Genomic DNA, 26,675 nt, shown 5'->3' with positions numbered 1-26,675 from the left:
AACAGTTGCAAACAACCAGAGAACAGGATTTTCCATCTGCCCCCTTCCCATATAAATGCTACTATGGGTATCCTCACCAAGTATTTCAGAGTAATATGATAGCCCTCCAAAGCAGGTCCACCAACTGCTGCTACCTATTCTTCCATACCTCTTCCTGAGAGGTTGGTTCTTGAAATCTCTTTCCAGAGTATAGGAATTTGCTGCTTCCTTCTGAAAGTCCAACATTCTGAGCAGGAAACGGGATAATTTAAAATTCATATTTTACTCTTCCTTTTGGGTCCATAATTGGGGAGAAGCTTTACTTTTCTTTCATCCCGAAACTCATGCCCTCCAGAGGTACAGTCTCACAATTTGGTCTCAGAACTTCCACTGAAAACAAAGCTATTGCACCAAAGTAAGTAAACTACACTAAACCCATTCTGAAATCAAGATTAAATTTAAAGCACATGTCTGTTTACCTAGTATTTTGTAGGCCAAACAAAGTTTAAAATGGACTTATCTAAGTTTATGTTCTGCAAAGCTCAGTTTAGACAATTCTTTTTCCGTACTCCCTCTAGTTTATCAGCTATATTGTATCATCTGTACTGAGAAAGTTTCATTTCTATAATTACGTATTCTATTAAGCAGTCCCTCCAAAAGTGATACTTTTGGAAGTAAACAGAAGGATTTGGTGTTTTACCAGTAAATCAATCTTACTGGGAAGAAATGCTGAGACTTGAACAGAAGGAACCATTGAGTTCCATATTCTTTGCTCATCCCTGGCAGAGTCACTGAAGTGCAACCAGGCAACACTCCTCGCTGGACAGCCTTTGGGGAATTTGTTTGTATTCTTGTTCGGAAAGAAGAAAGAGAGAAAGTAACATGATTGCCCTCTGCCCTTCAGCAGATCCTCAGCAAAACAGTTTGCAACCAGACTTGAATTCACTGTTGTCCTTCACATTTTGCGATTGTGACACAGAATCCAGTTCAGCTTCAGTCAAATCCCTGACAACCTTTCCTGGATCTCTGATGCATGGCCCACATGCACACATGCATAATTAAAAAAAAAAAAAATTAAAAATCGGGTCCCTGCTTGTCAGAAAATTGCCACCATCTCCATTTTGGCGGGGCCTGCCAGTGCTCTGCCATATGCTCACGGCTGCTTTGTCGAGGGCTGCAGTACCATTTACCATGATTTTCTGTATCTCATCTTACCACTACATTTACAAACAGAGAAAGCTTATTGACTGTTCACCGTGATTCTGAGATGCCATCATCTTTTGACATTACAAAAACATACCTGAAAGTCAAATTATATGTAAGTACATCATAAGACACAGGTATCACACATGCATACATGAGACTTCTGTAAAGCATGTGTGCTTTTCTCAACAGCCTCAAGAAGCAGAAGACAGCAAGAACACAGAAAAAATCCCTGGCTGACCCGAAACGCGGCAGCTCCACCTCACTCAGCAGATCAAGGTGCTGCCAACAAGCCATAAGCCTGCGCCGCAGCAGCGGTGGCACAGGGTGGTGGCAGAGGGGCAGTGCCCGTCCTGCTCTGCTCGTGTGCGGGGAGCGTTGAGTACCCGGGGGCAGTGGAGCAGAGAGGTGACAGCGTGTGTGCCCTGACGGTCGGGGGGCCCGGGGCCTGACCGCCGTTTGTCGGGGACACCGGGCTATTCGTGAGCGTTCCCGCCGCCAGGAGCCCCGCCGGGACGGGCTCGGGGCCGCCGCGGAGCTGGGCGGGAGGACGCCGCTGAAGCCGCTCTTTCCGGGGCGGCAGCTGCGGCCCCGCCCGGCCCGGCCCGGCCCGGCCCGGCTCCCTCAGCCCGGGGCGCGGCCGTGCCCGGCGGGCGGGCGGGGCTCGCCCCGCCGCGAACAAAGCGGCCCCGCCCAGCACCGCCGCCGCCATCTGTCCCTCCCTCCCTTCTTCTCTCCCGCCCCCGCGGCGGGGCGGCCCCGACCCGCCCCTTTCGCTTCTCACTGAGGCGCAGAGGGCCCCGGGGCGCCGCCGGGCGGGCAGCGGTGCAGGCGGGCACCGAGCGGAGCGACAGCGGCACCAGTGCCAGCCAGACCCCGGCCCCGGGCCGGTCCCTCTCGCCGCGCAGCCGCGCCCGCCGCCATCTTCCCCTCCCGCCCCGCCGGTGCCGGCGCGAACGGGCCGCGGGGCCCCGCAGGTGAGCGACGGGAGCCAGGGCGGGGGCCGGCGGGCCCGGCGGGGCTGCGGCGGGAGGTGGGCTCTTCCCGGCGGCCGAGCCGGCGCCGGGCCCCGTCTGTGGCTGCGCGGGGCCGCCGCCGCTTCCCCCGCGAGGGGCGCATCGCCCCGGCTGCCGGCGCCGCCCGAGCGCCACCGCCCCTTTGTTGTGCCCCGGGCCGGGCAGCGCGGCCGGAGCCCGGCGGGTGCGCCCTGTGCCCGGGCCGGCCCGCAGGAGCCGCGCCGGGGCCGTGCGGCCCTGCCCGCCCCGGTGCTGAGCTCACATTCCCGAAATGCTGATGCGGGCTCGGCGCGGCGCAGTTCGCCGGGGCGGCTGCTCCGAGTCCGGCGGAGCTGGATTTTGGGTGGAAACCTGCGTGAAGAGGAAGAACGTATTGGAGCAAGTGGGGGTATCAGAGTCAAAATGCGTTCATTCCTAGTTTCTGGAAGTTGTTTGGGCTTTTTATTTTTTTTTTCTTCCTTCTGTTTTCACTCTAACGTGAAGCATTGCATAATTTAATGTCACCTTTTTGTCATTCGCGGTGCGGAATGCGCTGGGTGAGGCGTGTGCGTGTGGGAACAGGGACTGACGGATGCCGAGGGCTCTGCGGTCACCTCCAGAGCGTGGTGAGACCAGGATTACCGGGTGGCTCTGAAGCAACAGCTGATCTAAGCAGGGTAACAAAATGGATTACGAGAGGGCAAGCCAGTGAAAAATCTGTGTGAGACAGAAAAGGCGGGTGTGTAAGAGAACACCGATTTGCTGTGTATTGGAGTAGGAAAGGTTTCAGTCATGGAGTTCAGCTGTGCAAAGTTTGGCGAAGGTTTTCTATGAAGGCTTAATATGCTCAATGCTGTTCATTTGAGATAATGAATTGTGCGATCTTAGGGTGAAATGGGTGTCAGTGAGTGCGCTGACTGCTGTGGAAATCAATTGTGATAACAAAATCTGGCCTATAGCGTTTGTTTGTTTTTTGTAAATTCCTTTGATATAGAGTAACTGGAAGATGATTGAGGGCACATCAGAAATGGAGCCAGTAGGGACTGACCGGGCCCCGAGTCCCCCTTGGGCTCTGTGTGGGCAGAACTCTGGAGTGGCCTCTGGGCAGGCACGAGAGTCATATGTAAGTGACTGTGGGGTAGATTAAAAGGTGAAATAACTTAATGCAAAACAGCCAGCTATTTAAATATGTATGACTTGCTCCCATTCGGGATTTCTGTGACATGGCTCACCAGGATGCTGAGGTGATGGGTAACGCATCGCAGCTGTCAGTGAAGTCAGTGAACCAAGGCTCCTAATTTGGCTTCACGTCTCACTTTAAATGTGTCACTGCTCTCACAGTATGACACTTAAAATTTGAACTATAATATTTTTTTCTTGTGTTTGAGAGTAGTTAGAGATTTTATATTCCTTGCCCAGTTTTCCAAATGTATATTGCATACTATTGGCAAGTGATCTATTTCAGTTAGTAAATAACACAGGAATAATGCTTATTGTAGAATTTCACTATTGACTTGCTCAGAATATTAAACTTTAAATTTCCATTATGTGAATGTGTATGCATTTTAAATTTTTTCTAAGGAAGGTGACTTAAACAGAAGAAGTATTTAATACTGGTTTAGATGCTTTTAGTTTAAAAACATTTTTCTGAAATAGTATATTTTAAGGTATAAGTGAATATAAATGTTTTAAATTTTTTTTAAGAGTTGTTTTCTCTGCTTATAATACCCTGAGAGGATTCTTGCTGTTGGCATGTTCTTAGAACATGAGTAAGAGCAGAATAAGAGTGAAACCTCTCTCTGGAGGATTTAGTGGTATTTAAATACCACTGTGTTCCAAAGAGTTTTTTTTAAAGGGTGTCTTGTCCATTGAAGCTACAGAGAAAAGTTGTGCCAGGTTTGTGGTAAAAAGTTTTTTGGTTTTTTTGGTGTAGGAAAACAAATTTAAACACAGAACTAGGTGGAGATAAGGGGGAGTGAACAGGAGAAAGAAGGAAGGAGGACAGGTGTGGAGAAGTACTGTTCTGCAAAGACTGGGAAGAATAAAAAGGTTGCAGCAGAAATGTGGTTGGTAGAAGGCACCTGAAATATTAGGGTCTAATTCTCATTTGCTTTCATTTATACCTCAAGCTAATGCTATGCCTCAATCGTTCTTGAGTATTAGTGCTTGAGCTGATCAGATTGTGACGTTATGTGCCATATGTGCTGGCAGAAAGCAATACAGTGTGATGGACCAAAGATGCAGCTTGAGCTCTAATCTTGAGTTTCCCTGCTGTTCTTTGCTATTTAATTATTATTATTTTTATGTATACACATACAGACATACCACTGAATGTGAGAAAACCTGATAGATTTCATAGAGGGTGATGTGTAAGCCTATGTATATTTATGATTTCGTGATAGTGTTAGAGGACTGCTTATTACTTTGACAGCATAATTCTTAGAAGTCTGAGCTCATAAGACTAAAAAACATCAATTACGTGAAAATCTTCTCTAGTGGGTTTACTGTTCTTTTCTAGCCGTTTGTGTTGCTCTGACAGCAAATGCACACTAAATATTTTCATAATACTGTTAATGTATGAGCTTATCAGTGTGCTTCAACTCTTTTTCAGAAGTTCGGTGTCCAAACTAGGTTTGGGTACTGTATTACATTTTTTTTTACAGTATCCAAAAGTGCTGTTACTAGTCTTGTATCAAATATGGAAGATGCAATCATTCTTTACCCTGATCTGTGTAAATGAGGTTAAGTGTTAGAATTGTCAAAGGCTTTATGTTCAGGACAAGCCTGTTATTTCAAAAAATCTAAAAAGGAAAATGGAGGACAACTGCTTGCAGGTGCTTAAGAGTACAAATACATTAACTAAAATCTAGCAAGTACTGAGTTTTATGCTCAGTATCAGTACAATATGTGAACGATTAATTTTAAGGCAAGCTTGAAGCTGTGTAGGGTGGCTTCCTATTTCAACTTGAGTCCTGTAGATCCAGTTGAAAAGAAAGCTGGACTTGGTGTTCCTTTCTTCAGAGGGAGTCTTAGTCTGATTTTCTGATGAGGAGTCTCAATATAACTTTACCTAAGTTTTACTTTGTCTTTTGACAAGGAGATTAATTTAGTTTATGTATAAAACACCAGTGCCAGAAAGCATAATAAAAAAGAAATGTAAATGCTTCAGGTGAGGTTGTGAATTAAGATGTCAATACTAAACTGCTGGTTAAATTTGTGTGGGGTTTTTTTTTTCCCTTCAGTATATAAGCAGGGTTGAATTTTTCTCTGGGACCAGAAATCCATATCCAGTTGCCAAAGGGGGAAGTTGAAACAGTGCTAAAATGTAAGGAGAAAAGCACCTTTCTACAAATTCTGGATTTGGATTTGTGGGTCTAGCTTTTTTTCCTGCAGCAAAGCTTTCTGCAAGCCAGACTTTAATTTTTCCTGTTGACTTTACTATCTGCGAGTGTGCTCGTGGTCTCTGGGTGTGTCTTTCATGAGACCCATCAAAATACTTGTTGATTGGAGTCTTCTGTGACTAAAATGAGAATTAGACCCAGCCATTTTAAGAAGTTAGGCCATTTCATCTGGTACAACTAGGTCTCTGTTGTTCCAAAATAAACTATGCTGCTATAATCAAATGCTTTGCTCTTCAAATGTTCTGGCAAAAATTTACATGGAAAAAAGTTGACATACAACTGTGAGAAAGATGAAGAACTTGGGAGTTTAGATAATAATGCAAAAAACCATGTTATTAATGCCTAAGTTTTTGTATCCTTTCAAGTTCACTAGCATTGGTTTATGGTGATCAGTGAGAAGTTTCACAGGAGTATTTGTCTCTTCCCCTCCTCTCTGGTAAATAATTCATTTCTTGTTAATACTCTGAGTGTTCTCTTTGGTTTATTCAAACTTATTCAGTTTCTCTGTGTCTTGTCCTGATATGAGATAGATAACTATCTTATTAACTCCAGTTTTCTAAGGCTGAAGTATCTGAAGTCTGTCTTGGGAGCTGCATTGCCCACAGCTGGTTGTCTTTCAGCATCCTAGTTGCTAGATTTCTGCATAAGTGAATGAGTGCATGAGGGAAGTACTTTTATTTTCCCCTTTGAATTATAAGGGGAAGAAGCTGGGAACTATAACCTGTTGCTGTGGACATCTTGCTCTCTGTGGTGATCTCCCTTCATTTTTTGGATCACCATTGTCTCTCCTTGTTGCCTTCTGCTGAGGGTTCATCACTGCTTTCCTGTGTTTTTTGGTGCACTCTCATAATCAGTTTAGGTTGGGTTAAGACTTTGCTACTGCCAGAAAGCAAAGTTCTGTTAGTTCCTTGTGTCCATGGAGTGAATAAGTGTTTAACTTGCCCCCGGCTCAGCACACGGCCCAGCTGGGGATGCTGTGGGGTGGCTGGGGATGTGTGGGAGTGTGTGGCTGAGTGCAGAGGTGACAAGAGACTGCCCTTTTCTGCAGTAGTAACATGGGATTACACTGGAATCTTCCTGATCTGAAACCATACTCTCCTATACAGGAGTGCTGCTAGGTGGTTGTTTGGTTTTGGTTTTGTTTTGTTGGGTTTTTTTTAGAGCTCCTGATAAGGCGATGCCCTGTGGCTTGGCTGTGTTGTAGTTTTTCTCCCCACATTCCCTGATAGTTTACAGATCATCTTAGGAGGTACAACTGTAACGTCTTTTTAAAGTTTGAAAAAGGAAGTTCAACAGCTTCTACTTTAAGTCAGACTTAAGCACTCAGGCAAGATTTAACCAGAAGTAGAATTTAATTTAGGTTTCCTAAGAGGAGTACATGTTACAACTCTCATATCCTTTGAGGAATTATGCTGCAGAGGAGCTCGGACCTTGTACCTATGGGAGCTTTAAACAAGGTGACTGCCGGCTGCCAGGGCCCCAGCTGCATCTTCCTGCTTCTCCTTTCTGCTGGCTGGACAGCTCCTTAGACCCCTGAGCCACTTTATGTGTGTTGGTGGAGAAGCTAAGGCAATGACAGAAGTGAGGAGTGCTAGGGAAGGGCCAGGACCGTGCAGCTGGAGGCAGGTGAGTGAAAGGGAGTTGGCAACCAGCGGGCAGACTGTCTTAGGTCACCTTGGGTTTGCAGCTTTAGATTCTTCGTGAAGGGTATAGACAGAAATAGGCATCCTTACAAAGGAAGAATGAAAGCCCCTGGCTTAATTGCCATATGCTACTTCAAAATTAAGGTAGGGAGAGAAGGCAATTTTAGTGTGCTATGCCTTTTGCATCTGTTAGAATGCGAGATCTCTAGATAATGACATAGTAACTGACTCTTATGCTCTTTGAATTTCACTGTTTCCATTTCAGAAAGGAAAATTTTACATACTGCAGGCTTGGTAAGCACAATATTTTTCACACTGCAAGAGGACTGATTTCTTGTTAGATTTGTTGATATGAGCCCTGTATATGCATAGGACAGAAACCAAAAAGTTGCAGATGCAATGTTAGGTCTTAATTATGGCTTCATAGTCAACCTCTTAAAATCAATTAATTAATCTTGTAATTTAATTTTTGTAACACTACTACATTCTGTTCTATAAAACTGTATTTTTGTTTTTGTTAGTAGCCAACATTTGTTAATCAAGCATAAAGTAAGATACTGATCATAGCTAAAATTCTTTCCTTTTAGGCTGCCATCATGACGGCTGAAGAAACGGTGAACGTTAAAGAAGCTGAAATAATTAAGCTAATACTAGATTTTCTTAACTCAAGGAAACTTCATATCAGTATGTTGGCACTTGAGAAAGAAAGTGGGGTCATTAATGGCTTGTTTTCAGATGACATGCTCTTTCTAAGGTAGGACTTCTTTTTCTGGTGCTTAAATACTACATATATGAAAACAGAGCTGGACTGTGATTCAGTGGGCAGCCCTGTGCCACTCAATGGGAGATCTTAACTTGTGCCCTCATCTTATACTGCTTCCTCCTGATCCCATTCTGTGGTCCAGCCCTGGAATGTGTTCCAGCTCTGAAGTTAGTGACACCCTTCTATGGGCCACTTGGAGTAAGTGACTGGGCATCATCAGCATACACTGAGCTAGATTTTTTTGGTTGCTTGTTCATTCGTTTTAACTTGGTTATTTTTCTGGCACACCAGTGAATTTAAGTGGGAAGGAATCTTAACAAGTGCCAGTGTTAGTGCAGGGTAAACTGGGGAAAGACCATAAGCAGGAATAGTATGGGAAAGCAAGCCCATTCTTCCATTCTTTGAGATGTATTCATTGAATTAATATCTTTATTTAAACTCTTCAAGTAAGATTTTTTTGTAAAAATAATAATTACAGGTAGAGCAGGAGACACAGGACCATTTCGTGCTTTTTGATGTGCCTTCAAAAGTAATTCATATTTGTCCTTCTAGTATGCAGTTATTTTTACAAAATATTGAGAAAACATTTTGCTCTTGCAGTTGGTCACATCAGACAGTCCTCTTGGCATCTGTGCAAAGCATTAGCTTTTCAAAACTGGTTGATCACTTGTGTATTTAAATTATTGTTTTGTATTTAAGTGGACTTCTTGAAAAAGGTTGTTCTTGTCTAGTGAAATTCAAGGAATGATCCTTTCTTTTACTAGGCAGTTGATTCTTGATGGTCAGTGGGATGAGGTTCTTCAATTCATTCAGCCTCTTGAATGTATGGAAAAATTCGACAAGAAAAGGTAAAATAGAATGTATGTCAGAGTTCAGTTTTCTGAGTTGTGGAAAATATGTGAATTTCTAACTATTGTCTATGAAAACAGTAGTTGTAAATTTGTCACCTTAGTTTTGGGGGTTTTTTTCTAACCTGTATACTCTTCACAAAGTGTATGCATGCATTTTTAAAGTTGTACTTAAAATACATGCACAGGATCTGTAATGAGGTGTCATTGACCATACGCTTCAGAAATATGGTGCATGTTGTACTGTCTTTTAAGAGATGGCTGCTCTGTCATATTTCTGTTTAAGAAATAAGTACGTTTGCTATACTTCTCATACTAGCTTTCTGACATTTTTAATTGAACACTTCTGAAAGCAGTAGTGGAAAAAGACATTTCCTGTTAAAAAAATAATGTTGTGGTTACCAATTTGTTAAAGTTTGAGATGAGTTCCTTGTCGTGGCAGTTTCTATGCCTGATTCAAAAATTTGCTATGAAATACCCTGCATGTCTCTAAAGTTTACCTACTAGAGCAAGATGTATAGTATTTAACTTCTCACCTGCAGATTTCGATACATTATAATGAAGCAGAAGTTCTTGGAAGCCTTATGTGTAAACAATGCGATGTCAGCAGAAGATGAGCCTCAGCATGTAAGAATTGTCTCTGGTTTGGGAAGTTTTTTTGTTGTCAGGAAGTCTCTTGAGAGATTCTGATTAAAGGCAGAGCGGAAGCTCCCAGCATTAAATGCACAAATTTTAGGTATTACTAGATGGTTTCATAAGCACTGGAAAAAATAATTGGTGTCCTTTGGAAATTAATGTGGCGCCCAGGTCTCAAATAGAATTCTATATAAAAGGGTTGTTTGAAACTTTGCAGCATGGATCAGTAACCATATGCTGTGCTTGTGGTCCTGGTCTCAGATTTACTTTAGGCCATTATGCTGAAGTACAAAGCTTTTTCCTTTTTTTTTCCTCTTTCCTCTCCCCCTCCCCCCTCAATTATTCTGGAGCAAGCCTCAGAATTGCAGAAATTTATTTTCATAATGTGGGCCAGGTAAAGGATTCCGATTTGAATGAATCTTAAATTTAATTTCTGTTGCTTTTGGAGAGAAAGGTCAGAGTTGGTTTGTTTGGACTGTTTTTTTTTTTTTTCTTGAGGGAACAGATGTGTTCACAAAGGACTCCTTCAGTTAAATGTGCAAACAGCAGGAGTTGTGGACTTAGGTTTTTGATATGGAAAGAGGCACTAACTCAAACTGGCAAAGAAGGTTTGCAGATTGTGAACTTATAGTTTTTCATTTATTTTGAGGATACAGTAATACCAATTTTCTAACACTAAAATGTTATGGAATTAAAAATGAAGAACACCAATAGCTTTAAGGTAATCGATTTTGTTTTCCAAACAGAATTGATTTTAATTCTCTGTCCCAGTACATGTACATTATGCTGCAGGGTTTTCTCTTGACAGTGTAGAGAAAGTTAAAAGTCCATCTTTATAGTTGTAGATGGAAGCTGTCTATTCCTTTAATCACTCAATCTGTATACTGTTACTAGACAGCAGTAGAGGGAAAAAAAAAACATACTAATGTTCCTTATTTTGTTACCAAATGGGTTGGCATGTTGTGGATGAACGGCTGCTGTATTGAAGTATCTAGGTAACATGGATAAGTGAGGATTTTTATCTTTTTTTAAAATCTTTGCAACTAAAAGTGCCAAGTTTTGTGTATGTAACGTGGTTCTTGGCTATTAACAGGCTTTGTAATAAAGCCCTTTATTCATTTGGAGGTCTTATCTTCTGAGAACTCTTTGAATGTTTCTAGCATTTTTGATTGGGGAGCAGAATCTCAGTATAAAAGCTGACTCAAAGTTGCTAATCACTGGAAACTAGAGCAGTCTATAAGCCTTTTATAATGTATGCCAATAGCTTCTCACAGGAAAAAAAAAGAGGGATATAAGTCAGCTGGCTTTGAGAATGGAAGCAACCTGTGCTACAGTAGAATTGTAGCTGTTCAGCTACAGATTTAAAATTTAATCCTATCAAACCTGCAGTGACATGAAAACATTCCACAAATGTCTAGGAAGTGGGACTGGATGGGGTTTTTTAGGAAGTCAGAGCGTCTAGGAATTTATCTCTGTAACTGCATTTGCATCAGCAATTTCAGACTCTATCGTATGACTTTTTAATTTAAATATAACCAGTAATAGTAATAAATGAATGAGAACAGGGAAACTCTGCTACTGCCTGTTCAGCTGTTTTACTGTGGAACCACATGTCCTGCGAAGGGCTCCGCTGACGTTAATGTTTCTGTAGCTGGAGTTCACAATGCGAGAGGCAGTGCAGTGCCTGCACGCGCTGGAGGAGTATTGTCCCTCCAAGGAAGACTACAGCAAACTCTGCCTGCTGCTGACACTGCCCCGCCTGACCAACCACGCCGAGTTCAAGGACTGGAATCCCAGCACTGCTCGGGTGCACTGCTTTGAGGAAGCCTGTGTCATGGTGGCAGAGTTCATCCCAGCCGACAGGAAGCTGAGCGAGGCCGGCTTCAAAGCAAGTAACAACCGCTTGTTCCAGCTTGTCATGAAGGGATTGCTTTATGAATGTTGTGTGGAATTCTGTCAGAGTAAAGCAACAGGAGAAGAAATCACAGAAAGTGAAGTATTGCTGGGCATTGATCTCTTGTGTGGCAATGGGTGTGATGACTTGGACCTTAGCTTATTGTCATGGCTGCAGAACCTGCCAGCTACTGTGTTTTCTTGTGCTTTTGAACAAAAGATGCTTAATATTCATGTTGATAAACTCCTCAAGCCTACAAAAGCTGCGTATGCTGATCTTTTGACACCTCTCATCAGCAAACTTTCTCCTTACCCATCGTCCCCAATGAGAAGGCCTCAGTCAGCAGACGCTTACATGACCCGCTCCTTAAACCCTGCCTTAGATGGGCTGTCCTGTGGATTAACAAACCACGATAAGCGGGTCACAGACCTCGGGACCAAAACTTCTCCAATGTCGCACTCCTTTGCTAATTTCCATTACCCAGGAGTACAGAATCTCAGCAGGAGCCTCATGCTTGAGAATACTGAGTGTCACAGCATTTTTGAAGAGTCACCTGAGCGGTAAGTGCAACTAGAGCTCTGGATTTTTTCTTAGCTAATGTTGTTGATATTACTGTGTTCTTACTGGCACTGTAACTCTGAACATAATTGTAACATTGAAATATAATTTGGTTGTTTGATTTCTGTTGTAAGTAAAACTGTACAAGGTAGTTTCTTCCTTCTGCTTTTATGATTCAAGTAGATTTTCATATTTGGTTTTGGGCCATATAGATTCAGTCTGGGCTTTCTTAAAGTTGAAATCCTAGCATGGAGCACCAGTATGCTCTGAGTACATAATAGAGTCTAGCTAAGATTTATGTTCAGTATCACTGAGTTCTTTCATTCCACATAAATAAATGGAGACAGTGGAATAGCTGTAACTCTCGTCTTCTTTTTCCATTCCGTCCTCAAGTCTCTGTAAATTTTAGTCCTGACATCCTAAATCATTACCTATACTTGCAAAATTTGCATATCCCAATGAAGTTAGTGGAAATGACAATATGATGTCATTGTAGCATTCCTGTATCACTTCAAATGTTACAATAGTATTTCAGCTTAAATATTTACTTAATATTTTCCAAACCAATTCTGAGTCGGTCAACTTAATGTATTATGTTTTTTGTATTGGACTTAGAGGTAATTGGGTTATGCTATTAATAAGTTATTGATTGCAATGTAGATTGCAAAACTGTCCTCTTCTTTAAGAACTGCATCAAAGTTTTGTGCTTTTCTGCCTTCCGAGAGAAAGGTAATTAGGAGATGTGGTACTTGTCAGTTGAGAGTTTATCATCATGTTTTTGCCTGGCCTTTATTTTGATCAGCAGTTCTGTCCCTTCCTAAATGTAATATCCATGCTTCTCTAAAAGCAGCTGCCAGGTTTTTTTGGCTCCAGAGGACCAGATGGGTAGCTAGCCCTGCATGTGGGTGCAGTGGCCAACAGGAGACATTTTCAGAGCTGGGGTGGTCAATCTGGACTGCAGCTGGTGTCTGTTAGTTTTGCCTCGCAGCAATATTCTGTATATTGTGTCATGGTAAAGAGCAGCTGTAATTAAACTCAGTAAAAAGGAAACAAACACTATCAAACTGATGTCACTTCACCAATGATGATGGAAATACTTACAGTAATGTATGTATTAATACTTATTAATACATTAATAATGTATTAATATTTATCTTAATGCTTGTCTTGAAAGGACATCTATTGTTTGATTAAAATCTTTGGTTTTACCAGCCTCTTTCCAAATGGAGTTTTTGTGGATAGCTATTATGGAAGTATCCCTGGTGTTACATTTTTTACAAAGTGTACCTCCTGATTATAGTAATGAATTATGAATCCTCTAATTTAACTGATCTGTATAAAACCTTAACATTTGTGTGTGTAGACCAGGGTTCGATGTTCAAACTGATTCTTGAAAGGTTTTTGTTTCCCTTTTCAGTATTAGAGTACTAGAATAATTCTGCACAAATAGTGTTATGTTGTGGGCTAAATAAGGTGGTAAATTGCTGCAGTTCTTCTTTATGTAGGCCTTACGTGATGTTAAATGAAGTTTAGAGTTTTTAACATGTTTTTTTCATAAGTAATAGATCCCTTGAAGGTAAGACTTAGGTTATAGGGCCAGAGCCATAGTTTTCAAGAAGGCATTACCTTTTTCAGAACAAAATCCAACTTCAGATCAAGTGTGCGACTTAAATGGCAGTATTTGTAAGGATGGGAGCTGAGCTTTATTTAAATATGGCCTTTGCTTCCTCTTGCACATGACAGAAATATGGTATTTCTCTTACAAGTTGTGTTCATCAAGCAACTGTCTTTTAGTCAGCTGAGATACTTTTGTTATTGTACAGAGGTGTCCAAAAAGTTTAAAATAACTTTATTAAGAACTTTGTTCCAAGTCACTATGTGACTTGTGGCTATGTGAGCTCTGCATGTCTACTGATGGCCAAACCATTTCGGAAAGAGCGCCATGCAGGAATAGTTAAAATACAAGAATAATAAAACTGATACAAACAATTTTCTGTCTTGCACTTTCAGGAATGTTCAAGCTGATGGATGTTATACATGGTTTAAATTTAGATTGCTAGTAGTAATTAAAGTGATTATCTTAGGGAATATCTGTAGTCACATAGTATATGAGATAATATTTTATGCACATAATTGCTTTGAAAATGGGAGATCTTGAATAACTTGTTAGTTAAAAGGTATGTAATTCGAGTGAAGGGATAGAAAATAGGGAGTTTGCATATGTCATGGTGGTAAAGCTTTTTGGAAAATGCAGGGAAAAAAGCACAATGGCTGTGCTTTTTTGTTTGTTAGGAGTTTCATTTTTAGTGTAACCCCTTGCAAGTGGCATTTTCTTCCCAAGCAATATCTTCAGTTATATGTGACTTAAATAGTTTGCACACTTGTGTCATCAGACTTTACTCTAGAATGTTATCTTTCTCTACTTGATTTTTCTACTCTTAATTTTTCTCAGTTAAGCTTCTCTTCTTTTCCATGTTGCTGCGAGAAGTGATACTCCTGTGGAGCAACAGCGTCCCATCGGCGGTGAGGCTTTGTGCCAAGGTTCAGTTCCAGAAAATGAGCCACTCAATGCAGCACAGAGTCAGGGATCAGCCAAACAAGAAAAAAATGAGGTAGTGGATGTTTGTTTAAAAATAATGAGACCCTTTGAGCTGCGTTCTGATCACTTCATAATGATTTGCCTTTGTTTGGAGAACTTCATGCATGACAATGGGTTGCTTTGAATCTTTGTTTTTACTATATTAAAAATACCATATTGCAGCTTGTGTAAGAAACTGCTCCTTTTTTTCCCCGTTGTATAGAGTTCTGCTGTTGTTTGAGTTTGTAATGCAGCTGATGAGTGTGCCTTGTCACGCCAGCAGTGCAGCTAAACTTCACTTCCATTAAGGTCTTTGAGTCACTTCTCTGCTGCAACAGTATTTTGTACGCACCTTAGGAGGGAGGGAAGAGCAGATGCAGAATTTATAGGAGAGAATGAAGACAGGAGATGCTGTGGTGAAGATGTTAGCCAGGCTATTATACACAAGTAGAAAAGAATGTAGTACCCAGTCCAATTTCACCTTGTTTTGTTTCCCACATCATAGTGGGAAGAAATTGTAAGAACTAATTTCTGTGTAAGAAATTAAGTTGGTTTTTTTTCATAGCTTTATTTTTGCAGTGTTCCTGTAGAGACTGATTTAGAAGCCAGAGTTTATAGATTAGGGCTTCTGGGCAACATATTTTAGGTTTTCATGTTAGTTTGGGTAATAATAGCACGGAATCCAAAAGATCAAAGGATTGAATCCAATTATAACAAACAAGTATCAGTCATGGAAAGAAATAGAGACAAGAATGTACCTGTTGCCTAGAAGGGTTATAACCCAGTGACTGGGGAACAGTTCACAAATTTCAAATACAGGGAATAAATGCTTTCTAGACAGCTGGTGATTCCTTTGAAGTTTCTAAACTGCAAGTATTCGCCATGGGAAACCCAAGGTGATAAATACTTTGCAAATACAACAACATTAGAAAATCCATTATAAATCAGAAAATTATTGTGTCAGAGAACAAAAAATCATAATGCAAATATTGTTAATTAGAGGAAATGCAAAGGCTCTTAGTTAAAAGGACAGATCATGCATGAATTGTCTGAACTAGTGCAGAGTTATCAGGGTGTCCTTATACAACCTAAATTCATAGGTGACAAAGCTGTTGCTTTGGAAAACAAAAACCCCACCAAGGTTTTTTTTTCTTTTACTATTTTTTTTCCTACTAGTTTTCTAAATATGCAGTTAAGGGGTGTTTTTTTTAGAAAACGTAGGGCAGTTCTGTGTGGATCATCTGGCCTTGGACTGAAGTGCTTTTGGTTTTCTGTTTGTCTGTTTTTATCTTGTCCTCAGCTGCTGGCATTTGGAACTAGTGACACAGAAAGTGAGGATTGGGGAATGCAGGAGGCAGCAAGTCCTGGGCAGCTGGCAGTGTGGGGAGCTAAAGACAGAATGTAAAGGAGAAGGGACCATGAGAAAGCAAGTTGAGATGTTTGTGTTTGGCCCAGAAAGTACAGAATTTTTAAGTTAGAACAGAGCACCAATTTCAAATGTAAGATGTAATGCTTAGATAGACCACTTCAGAATTGGCTTCTGGGAGAAGGAGATTGACACCTCCCTGCCATCAGTCTGCAGAGCCAATGTGGCAGAAAATACTAAATTTGTAGTGAAAGTGTGACTTTGAATTTGGAATGTTGCTTATGTTGTTTTTTGATTTTTATTTTCAGTTTTAAATCATTTATTTGTTTTGATCTTAAGTAATACTTTGGAAGTTTTGTAGGAAAGAGCAGTCTCCTTCAGAATTATGGCAGAACTGCTTCAACAGTGAATAGCCTAGGCTGGCAGTGGTTGCTTTTTTTAATATGTAAATTGTGTCTGGTTTTAAGGAGGAATTAAATCATTACTCCTCAGAGGAGAATCTCCTGGCCTTTTGATGCCTGTGTTGAAATAATGAATCAGAAAGTAAATATTTAGGTTAAATACCAAAATTAACTATTTAATTTTCATCAGTGATTCTCATTTCTTTTTAGCTTCGTGATTCAACAGAGCAGTTTCAGGAATATTACAGACAAAGACTACGTTACCAGCAGCACTTAGAACAGAAGGAACAACAACGACAGTTGTACCAGCAAATGTTGTTGGAAGGAGGAGTAAATCAAGAAGATGGAGCTGACCAGCAACAGAATCTTACTGAACAGTTTCTTAACAGGTTGGGGACGTTTGTTGATTCTCCTTCTACCCACCTGTATCTCTTCTTAAGTCTCACAATAACCTGGTTTGATGGTCTTTTTTTTTTTCTCTTGTCATTTGTTATTAGATCTATCCAGAAACTAGGAGAATTAAATATGGGTATGGACAGTCTTGGAAATGATGTACAAGCACTTAGCCAGCAATGTAATGGGAGCAAAGGGAATGCATCTACCAATCCAGCAAGTAACTTCACATCACCACCCTCAGATGGCAGTCAGAGGATAGCAACTGATAGCCCAAATGTTAATACAAGCACTCCTCGAAAGTGTGGATCAGCCAATCAGATCCCCTTTCCTGAAGAGTCACCTGTACAGGGGAACCAAACGTAAGTTATTTGAAAACAGGGCAGAATGGGAACTGAATTTCTTCTGTTCACTAATGGTAGTGCTGAAAGAAACAGTAATTTTTCCACCTCTGTGTGTGTGTTTATGTGTATACATATATACATATGAATGTTATGGAATGAAAAATTTCTAACTTGCATTCACTTGTCCAGTGCTTGGAGTTGCTGCACAAAGAGCAGCCCCTTGTAAAAATAATGTTTTAATGGTAATGAATCAGACACACGTAACACTTGTCCTCAGATTAGTCAGTTCTGAGAATGAGTAATTGAGACTGTAACTTTAGTCCAGAAAATCCATACAAATAAATCCGTCTTTGCTCTTCTTTTTTTGTCTTGTTATGAATTTAAACTCTTCACCAAATCAAAGCAGTGTATCAGCACATGCTGTCACTCAGCCACAGCTGGAAGACGCTTTGGGGAATTTAGCTAAGGCAAGAGGTGATGAGGTGAGTTTTCTTGTCACTTACAATTTGTGTTATCAAAAGATTTGGTATTTAATCCTGAGTATGTGACATCCTCATTCTAAATATCTATTAACAGTCAGAGTTTTTGGTTAATGCGGTACCTGCAGAATCACAGAAACGTTGAGATTGGAAAGAACATCTGGAGACTGAATCCAAACCCCCTGCTCAGAAGAGGGTCAATGAGAGCAGGTTGCTTGGGTTTTGAGTCTCTTTAAGGATGGAGGATGTTCCACAACCTTTGTGGACTACCTCATCCCATGTCTGACCACCCTCATACTGCTTTTAAAACAACAAAAAATGTTGAAGTGGAATTTGCTATGTATTATTGTTGTTCATTGCCTCTTGTCCTTCCACTGGGTCCCACTGGGAAAAGTCTTGCTCCATCTTCTTTACTCCTCCTATCACATATTTATATACACTGGTGAGATGTACACATTCACACCCTGAAAAGCCCTTTTGACCTCAAGGCCAAACAGTACCAGCTCTCTCAGCTTCTCCTTGTACAACAGAGGTTCCAGTGGGATGTCTTTTACAACCATTGTTTTGTATTTTCCAGGTTGAAACTTTGATTGTTAGGCTCCACTCAGTCCATGGTTTGAAAAACCAGGGAAATAGTTAGCAGGGAAATAACTGCAATAAGTACATTCAAAAGTTTCTGCATCAGATACATGAAAATCATAATCTTAGAAAGATGGTGATGAAGTCACCAGGAGGATGATGTAATAAAACTTAGCATAATTTAATGATAACTGTTTTTATATACAGGGTGAAAATCTGATTCTGTTTAGTATTATATTTGTTTTAGAACTTGTGTTTATGACTTGGACTGTTTTCAGTAAAAATGCAGCTTTGTTCCCCTTGCAAGTTTCACATAGATGAAATGTGTTTACACAAAAATAAACTGTAGTATAGTGCATCTGAAATGGGCTGTTTAGAAGAACAAAAAATGGGTGGAAGTCTGGAGGGGGAATGAGAAATGTTAATCTAATGTTAGCTGTAAAAGTGAGTTGAAGAAAAGAATTTGTTGGAGTATGCTATTCTGGGACCTGGAGTAGACATTGTTTTACAAATCTGCGCTTTGAATAGTTCAACCTGGTGTGATGCTACTTGTTAATACTTTGGTTCAGTAGCTTTACTTTACTCCACAAAACAGTCACATCTGCTTGTAAATGTCCAGTTTTACACTGAAGAGCCTAATTTGACTGTTACCCTTCTACACAGGATGACAAATCAAAAAAGCAATTCATTTGCATTAATACTCTAGAAGACACACAGGCTGTCAGAGCTGTAGCCTTTCATCCCAGTGGGAGTTTATATGCTGTTGGCTCCAACTCTAAAACTTTGAGAGTTTGTGCCTATCCAGAAGTAATTGACCCAAGGTAAGAAAGCTTGTGTAATCATTTCTATATCATAACCCTTCTTCCTCCTCATACCTGTACTTATTTGTTCTCTTTCCTTACTGTCAAGATGCACTGCCATGATACCACACTTTTCCTTATAAAGTGTTGGTTTTGCCTCAGCAGTTGGGCTTTTCTGTGTTTACTGTGATGGCTTCTGGTTCTGATATTCCAACTGTAAAAGTGGGAGAAAGCATGTGTCAGTTCCCAGCCAGCACAAGTTGGGCTTCATGAGATGCAGTTTCTGGCAGGAGGACAGACTTCACATTTGAGAAAGCAATATCTTCTTGAACTTTCAGAGCAAAATGTGCCAGAGCCTTTCTATTGGCCCATTATTACTATAAACATTGTTTTATAGGTATATTGGTTCCTTAAAGGGAAAAGCACTGTTTGTGGTTTGCTGTGTACCTGGTATTTTCAGGGGTTTTTCACCCATTTTTTTAATAGGAGGGGGAAAATATATTTTTTCATCTGGAAATAAATATTGCTGTGTCAATAACCACCTCCTTATCTCTGTTCCACTTCCATTATTTTCTTAGAGTAGGGGTGAAGTGCAAGCATCTAAAACTTCACAAGCTGCAAGTGTGCACAGTGTGACTTTATCTGGGACATCTTCCCAGTTTAGAACTGATGCTCAGGCTTCCAAAGTGTTCAAAAGTAATCAGATTTTTTTTTTTAGTTTCCTCCTTAAATATCATCAGTAAGGTAGACTTTGAAGTTTAATTCCAAAGTATTTATTGGCAATGTATGACACAACAACATAAAAAAAGAGATTTCTCCGATACTCAACGCAAGCCAACTTGCTGGGCTTGAAGCCCAGGCAGCTTCCTCTTGACTGGCAAACAGTGCAAAGCATTTCCAGTGGAATGGATGCTGCTTTATGGAGTAACTGTGGTCTGCTTCTGCACAGCTGGTTGTTGAGAGCACTGGGAAGGGTTAGAGCAACTCTGCAGCCTTAGTCTCTAGTTGCAGTGCACGATCTGATGTGACAAGTGACAAGCTGCATCTGGACATGAAAGGAATACTGACATTTCCTTAATTCTGAACTTGTAATTCTTCCTCTTACTGTTGGTTTTGACTATGCTTACAGTTTGCCTGAAACAATTCATCACAGGATTTACAAGACAGCAGAGAGATTACATTATCTTCAAGATACTCTAATCCTTGTAACAACATGAGTCCAGACATGCATTCAAAATTATTTGTGTTTTTCAAAAAGCTATAATTGTGTAGAACAGATGTTCTTTGAAGCTTTATTGGGCCTTTTTAAAGTTTTTTAAATTGTCCTTCAAACTGATGTGTGATTCAGGATAGGCTGGTTTGGAGTTGTTTTTTATTCCTTTCTCTAAAGGTATAATAGTAGTGTGGGAGTTTTTTTCTGCATATTCGAGATTAAACACTGATAGATACACATTACAGTTCTGCAGATATTGCTTAAATAATTCCAGTGCTTCCATGCAGTGGATTCGCAACGTGTGGTCTCTGAGCTGGGTAATTGCTCCTGTATCCTGGCAGAGTCAGTGATTCTCAGCATTTAACAGGTGGTGGATCCAAACTCGGAGTGCAAGATAAGGCATTAGGTCACTTAGGAAGCTCTGAAGTGTGTTAAGTGATCCTGATTTACACTAATCTGTCATGGATTTCCTCTCTGGCAACAAAATAAAATTAGCTTCCATGTAGATTTACTTTAGTATTCTTTACTAAAGCCATGTTTATCTCCAGAGTTTTTCAACAGACTTGGGTGATTGTCTTCTGTCTTTTCTCTCTGCCTCTTCAGGTATTTATAGTATGGTTTCTGAATTTTTTCAATAGTGATTTAATTTGTTGATTTCTATTGTTGATGTTACTGGAGTGAACATTGATGGAAGTGGATACTGCAGTGCTTTATCCTAAGTACTTGACTTCTTCCTGCTATGAGAGCAGAGAAAGAACATTGTAGGAAGGTAATTGATTGAACTTAAGGCAATGTACATCAGTGGGACTGTTGCTTTTATTTTAACCACGTGTAAAGCTGATGTGGTTTTAGAAATAGGAATGTATGGTGTGTTTAGATGGTGTGAAGATTCTTGCACTGACGTAGAATGGTGAATGTGTCTTTCTGGCACAGGCTGCTGTATTCAATTTTCTAGTAGAGAAGTGAAGCTTTTAGAGTCACTTTATTCAACAAGTACATTCAATGTACAGCTCATGATGAACATAAATGAGTTTTTTCTTTTGTATGTTTTTTTGGTTATTTTTGTTTAATGGCCAAAAAAGGAGACAGTACTTGACTTAGAGTAGCATTTTTCTTTGTCTTCCCAAGCAGGGATAACATTTTTTATGATCCTTTAGGTGCTTGATGAGTCCCACTTATTCGGACAGCAAGAATGGCATAGACAACAACTCTCTGGATAAAACATCAGGCTTCAGTTTTTATTGTTGCAGTACTAGTAGGCACAAACCAGCCCCAAACACAAGTATATGGAACCTACTATATGGCTTATAATTAAGCTGTCTTACCAAACACAGCCCTCAGTTAGGGATTAAATCTGCTGCGTGGGAAACTGGAAGGGAAACACCTTCCTGTACGCATGCACAGAGGTTGCACAGGCTCCTGCTTTCTTCTTTTTTCAGGAATTTGTATTTTTCCAATCTGCAGCCTAATGGTTTAGTCCCAGAGCCAGCCTTTAGCCATGCCAGTTGCAGTGGTGCTACCACAGACAGTGTGCATTATGAGCTTTCTTGGCCTGCTGTTGCATAATTGAACTCAAGTGTATTCAAAAGTGGCCATAGAATCAAGATGTTGAAGTATGAAGGATGTAGAGAAAAATCACACCGGTTTAGGACTCTCAGGATAAGGTTTCATTGTACTATAACTAGTAATTACTATATTTTATCTATATCAACCCCCAGTAGGTGAAGGGACTGCCTAAGTCCTTTTTGCATGTTTAATCACAAGTACAATGGGAAGATGAGGAAAAACTGAGAAAATGGGATGGAGATGATCCTTTTCTCTTGGTTTACATATATATGTTTCAATGCAAGCAGTCATATGAATTTAATGTTACTCAAAATAAAGAAAAACTGTATTTTCATTTTAAAATACTTTGTTTTCCTGAGAAATAAAAGGATATCTGATGGTTTTCTTTTTTTTTTCTTTTACCAGTGCTTATAATAGTCCTAAACAACCTGTAGTTCGCTTCAAAAGGAATAAGCATCATAAAGGATCAATCTACTGTGTAGCCTGGAGTCCCTGTGGACAGCTGTTAGCTACTGGTTCTAATGATAAATATGTGAAAGTACTGCCTTTTAATGCAGAAACTTGTAATGCAACAGGTACTGTGTGTCTCTGTTTAAAGAGTTTATTTTCAATTATTTGTCCAAACCATTCAAATTACACTGATTATGTATTTAATAGCTTTTGTTATTTTTATTCTAATACTTTAGTCTCTTTTCCCTTTCACCATCACTGTAGTCTTTATCCAGCAAAGAGCCACTGCGAGGTTGGGGATTATCTTTTGGGTTTCGTTTGGGTTGGTTGGTTGTGGTTTTGTTTTCTTTGGCAAGATTCCAGTATTGTGCTCTCTTCTGGCAGATTATCCTCCATATACAGTAAAACAGCCAGATGTTCTTATCCACCTCTGGATCTTGACTGTCACTAGGAATTTATTTCCACTTCTAGTTCCCCTTTTTTTTGCCTACTTCTGTCATCTGTCTTCTCACCCATCTTAAAAAGGTTTCTGGCCTGGCAAATATTACTTTCCATGCCCAACCCTCCTAATCAATACACTGAATATGGCTCTTATCTTTTCTGTTTTGAACTTGGGCTGCCTTGTCCTATGTGGTTCAGTGGTCTCAATGACCTCTCCCTCTGGGCAGAGAAAACCTTTTGAGTTTACCAGAGTTTATAAAAAGAAATAAACATACTCTGTAAACTTTGGCTGCAATTGGCTGTGGTGATGGTCATTTTGCAAAGCTTTAGGAAGTAAGAAGCTCCAGCAACACTCAACAATAAGATTCTTGGGGATTTTTTTTAAACTTTAGTAACTGAAATATTGTGTTCTATAGAAAGTGCACAGCAATATTTGTACTTGGTAGCATACCCACCCTTGCCTAAGGTATTCTGCATTATCACTGTAGCTACTTTAAAGAGTGTAGCACTAACAAACAGAGTATGCCTTATTTTGTTCCTCGATTTTTAAATTATTTTAGGACCAGATTTGGAATTCAGCATGCACGATGGGACAATCAGAGACCTTGCTTTCATGGAAGGCCCAGAAAGTGGTGGTGCTATTTTAATAAGTGCTGGAGCAGGGGACTGCAATATTTACACAACAGATTGTCAGCGAGGACAAGGCCTGCATGCCCTGAGTGGTCACACTGGTATGTGTACTGTGGCTTCTCTCACACTTTCTAAGCCTGTACTATGTTCTAATAAAGTTGTTGGGTTGTTTTGGGAGTGGTTTTTAAATTCTTTGTGTTTTTCTTTGTAGCAAGACTTTTTTTTGCTCTCCAGATTGCTCTTGAGGTCTTTTGAGGGGTGATGGGGAATGTTTGTTTTTACATATGTTGGCTGTTAATTTAATGGGTTAATGCAACCTCATTCCAGAGAAGATGCAAAGGTGGGTATTGCCTTTCACTGGTGTGTTAGATCATGCAACATGCAGCTTTTCCATGGGATAGTTAAATCTCTGAAAGCAAAAATATAATCTGAACTGTGGTGTTTCAGTATTTGATTAATGATGGTTCATCAACTTAAGAAGTCTTCTTGTTCACAGGTCATATTTTAGCACTTTATACATGGAGTGGCTGGATGATTGCATCTGGATCCCAAGACAAGACTGTAAGATTTTGGGATTTGAGAGTGCCAAGCTGTGTTCGTGTTGTGGGAACAACGTTTCATGGAACAGGCAAGAGTTGCTATCATGCTTCTGAACATTCTTGCATAAAAATAGACTTTGAAGACGTCAAGGTAATATAGGCAGAATGTAAGGGGGGGCGTTGTGCCACAGGCTGGAGGCTTAGCTTTAAAAGAAAGAAGCTGTGAGGAATCTACCTGCGTTTTGTTTTTAAAGTAACATTTCCTTTCAGAAGTTGAGTAGTGTTTTTGCCTCGTGACTTTCAAACAGACACTTCCAAATACATTCAGATAAAACATAACTGAAATTCTCGAAACATTAGGGCCAGGGTGAATTCCTTGCAGTATTCCACATTAGTTCATAAAGAGTGACTTTCTTTCCTGTGATGGAACAGACACTTTTTCTCATGCAGCTCTAATAGTGTCTTTGCTACAATTCCAGTGTGACCTATGGCTTCAGAGTTTTTAGTGCCAGAACATAAAAATTTTGTTATTCTAAAGTAACAGTAGCTGTGTGTGTTCACCTTAAATTTAAGGCCAACATTCAGTATTCTTTTACAATGTATATTCTGGTTTAAAAAAAGTTGGCTATTTGTGCAAATGTACAGAACTATAACGTGTGACCATGTGGATTTTTCTCCTCCTGCAGGCAGTGCTGTAGCCTCAGTAGCTGTTGATCCCAGCGGGCGACTCCTGGCTACAGGCCAGGAGGACTCCAGCTGTATGTTGTACGACATCCGGGGGGGTCGGATGGTGCAGAGCTACCACCCCCACTCCAGTGACGTTCGCTCCGTTCGCTTCTCCCCGGGGGCTCACTACTTGCTCACGGGGTCATACGATATGAAGATCAAGGTGACAGACTTGCAAGGTAATGTGCTGCAAAGGATCATAGGCTCATTTTCCATTTGGTGCCTTTAATGTTGAGATCTTGGTTCCAAGATCAGGTTTTACTTTAAATGGGGAGAAAACCAGTAGAGCTTTGAAGGGTTTGACGTGTGTATATGTGATTGTGTTTGTTGGCAATTGGCTAGTTGTGTAGCTAAGAGTGCAGGCTATGAACTAAATCTTGCTTTGGTCTCATTACTGTTGCCTAGTGAGATGGCCATTGCTTTCAGATAGCATTCATAAATTTGACACTTTAAAAAGAGTACATAATTTTAATTTTTATTGGAAAGAATTAAGAAGAGGGAAGATATCGGGTATATCTAATTGACTTCATTTTCTTGGGCCGTTAAACTTTAATCACTTTTTGTGAAAACAGTGAAGGTCTGCATTTTTAAGTTGTACTGTGTCCAGTAACACCTAAAAACTGAAACAGTGGGGCCCTGTGTTATGCTGTGTGTATGTGAATGGGGGGGAAATCGAGTGCTTCGTAAGATGAAATACATATGAGCTTCACTAAACAAACAAGTAAAAAAAAAAACAACACGAAAAAACCCACTCAGGAGCTGGGGTATAAATTCATGAAATGACTAATGATTTCTGCTCCTCTGCCACAGGGGACCTCACGAAGCAGCTTCCTCTGATGGTGGTAGGAGAGCACAAGGACAAAGTTATCCAGTGCAGGTGGCACACGCAAGATCTTTCCTTCTTGTCGTCGTCTGCAGACAGGACTGTAACCCTTTGGACCTACAATGGTTAGAGTGCAAACAAAGGCAACCTATGCAGCTAAAGCACAGAGACCTGAGACTACAGAACTGTCCAAACAATAATAATGAGGCATTGAGAGCAGCAGTTGAGCAGGAGAGTGTCTTATCAAGAAGAGGGGCACTTGTCACTGGTTTTTCTGGTTTCTAGGAGGTCTTGGTGTTTTTAGTATATTCTTTTGCAGTGCTTCCAGTCTTCCATGTTGAACTCATGCTGCTGTGACCTATTGTAGTCTTGTTGCCAAAGTCTATGAGGAGAACTCTTATGTTGTTGATGTGCACTCAGAGTAACATGAATGATGTGTTTACAGTTTGGTATTAATTGCATTCCTTGGTCTTTGCCTCAATGAGAATTTTGTACAGAACTTAAGTTGAACAACACTTTAATCAAGTCTGTATGTAACTAGTTACACCCATACACACACACACACGTAAAACTTCCACTGTTTTTTCAGGTTCATTGTATTGATCACTCCTCAACAAGAGATCAGACTTCATAACATCTCCACAATTTCAGTGTTTTTAGTAAAAACATCTGAACTTTAAAGGCTGACTAGGCAGCAATCACATCTTGATTATGGTCCATTATATAGTGTGGGATTTTTTTCTTTCTTTTCATCTAACCTGGGAAAAATGTTGCTGTTTTTACTACATAACATTGTTTTGAACAAGCTAACATGTTGGAGGGGGAAAAAGTAAAATATTGACTTTTTTCAGTAGAAACATGTAATATTTTACTTTTTGAATGCAACAGAATACCTCTGTGTATAATGTACTGTAGAAAAGAGTGGATTGGCAGCAGTTGTCACAGTGAGCTTAATGGCTATCAATTTTTCAAGTAAAAGGGATACCATTAATGCTATAATAGAAACCAGCATGGCTTAAAATGCTATGTCTGCATGATAATTTAAGAATTGTTTAAATTCCCAGTTCAGAAGCTTATCTGAATTTTATTTCTTGCACTGTTTATGTATGGGAAACTGCAGTTTTATTTCTACAAAACTTTAGATTCTAATGTTTATGTATTGTTATATTTTCATATTGTACAGTTCCTTTTAATTTTTAAAATATAAACCTTAAACTTTGGGTTATTTATTTATTTGAACTGCAGTTAAGTTTTGGATTCTCTTGGTTACTAAATTATATGTGCACTGTAGCAAGCATTTTTAACTATCGTATAAAAGTGGAAAGGTAAATATAGAAGTGTATCTGTGCTATAATCTCAATAAAGACCTCCAACACCTGCATCCGTTTTGGCTGTTATTTTGGATTCTTAGTTCGTAATTATTTGAT

At 40.1% G+C, this 26,675-nt stretch overlaps 1 protein-coding gene across 4 annotated transcripts; it reads left to right on the top strand.

Annotated features, from left to right (window-relative positions):
* The first annotated feature begins 1,938 nt into the window (after nucleotides 1-1,938).
* Nucleotides 1,939-26,629, top strand: WDR47 (WD repeat domain 47). 4 transcript variants are annotated; one of them, XM_039386256.1, is made up of 15 exons: nucleotides 1,939-2,159; nucleotides 7,809-7,975; nucleotides 8,749-8,832; nucleotides 9,375-9,459; nucleotides 11,120-11,922; nucleotides 14,409-14,532; nucleotides 16,476-16,654; nucleotides 16,763-17,020; nucleotides 17,406-17,484; nucleotides 18,724-18,881; nucleotides 22,045-22,214; nucleotides 23,091-23,261; nucleotides 23,657-23,788; nucleotides 24,386-24,604; nucleotides 25,236-26,629. In XM_039386256.1, the coding sequence occupies exons 2-15, from the start codon at nucleotides 7,818-7,820 to the stop codon at nucleotides 25,376-25,378; spliced, it is 2,763 nt and encodes a 920-aa protein (XP_039242190.1). In that variant the 5' UTR covers nucleotides 1,939-2,159; nucleotides 7,809-7,817; the 3' UTR covers nucleotides 25,379-26,629. The 4 variants fall into 4 exon arrangements, with proteins under 4 accessions (XP_039242190.1, XP_039242188.1, XP_039242187.1 ...); XM_039386254.1 differs by lacking the exon at nucleotides 1,939-2,159 and adding an exon at nucleotides 2,438-2,586; XM_039386253.1 differs by lacking the exon at nucleotides 1,939-2,159 and adding an exon at nucleotides 2,635-3,300.
* Nucleotides 26,630-26,675: the final 46 nt, after the last annotated feature.

Source organism: Pipra filicauda, unplaced genomic scaffold, assembly GCF_003945595.2.
Source record: "Pipra filicauda isolate LSUMZ 115617 unplaced genomic scaffold, ASM394559v2 scaffold478_size463431_pilon, whole genome shotgun sequence".
Classification (NCBI taxonomy): domain Eukaryota; kingdom Metazoa; phylum Chordata; class Aves; order Passeriformes; family Pipridae; genus Pipra; species Pipra filicauda.
Note: the sequence above shows the minus strand (reverse complement) of the source record. Positions and strands in the feature narration are given on the sequence as shown.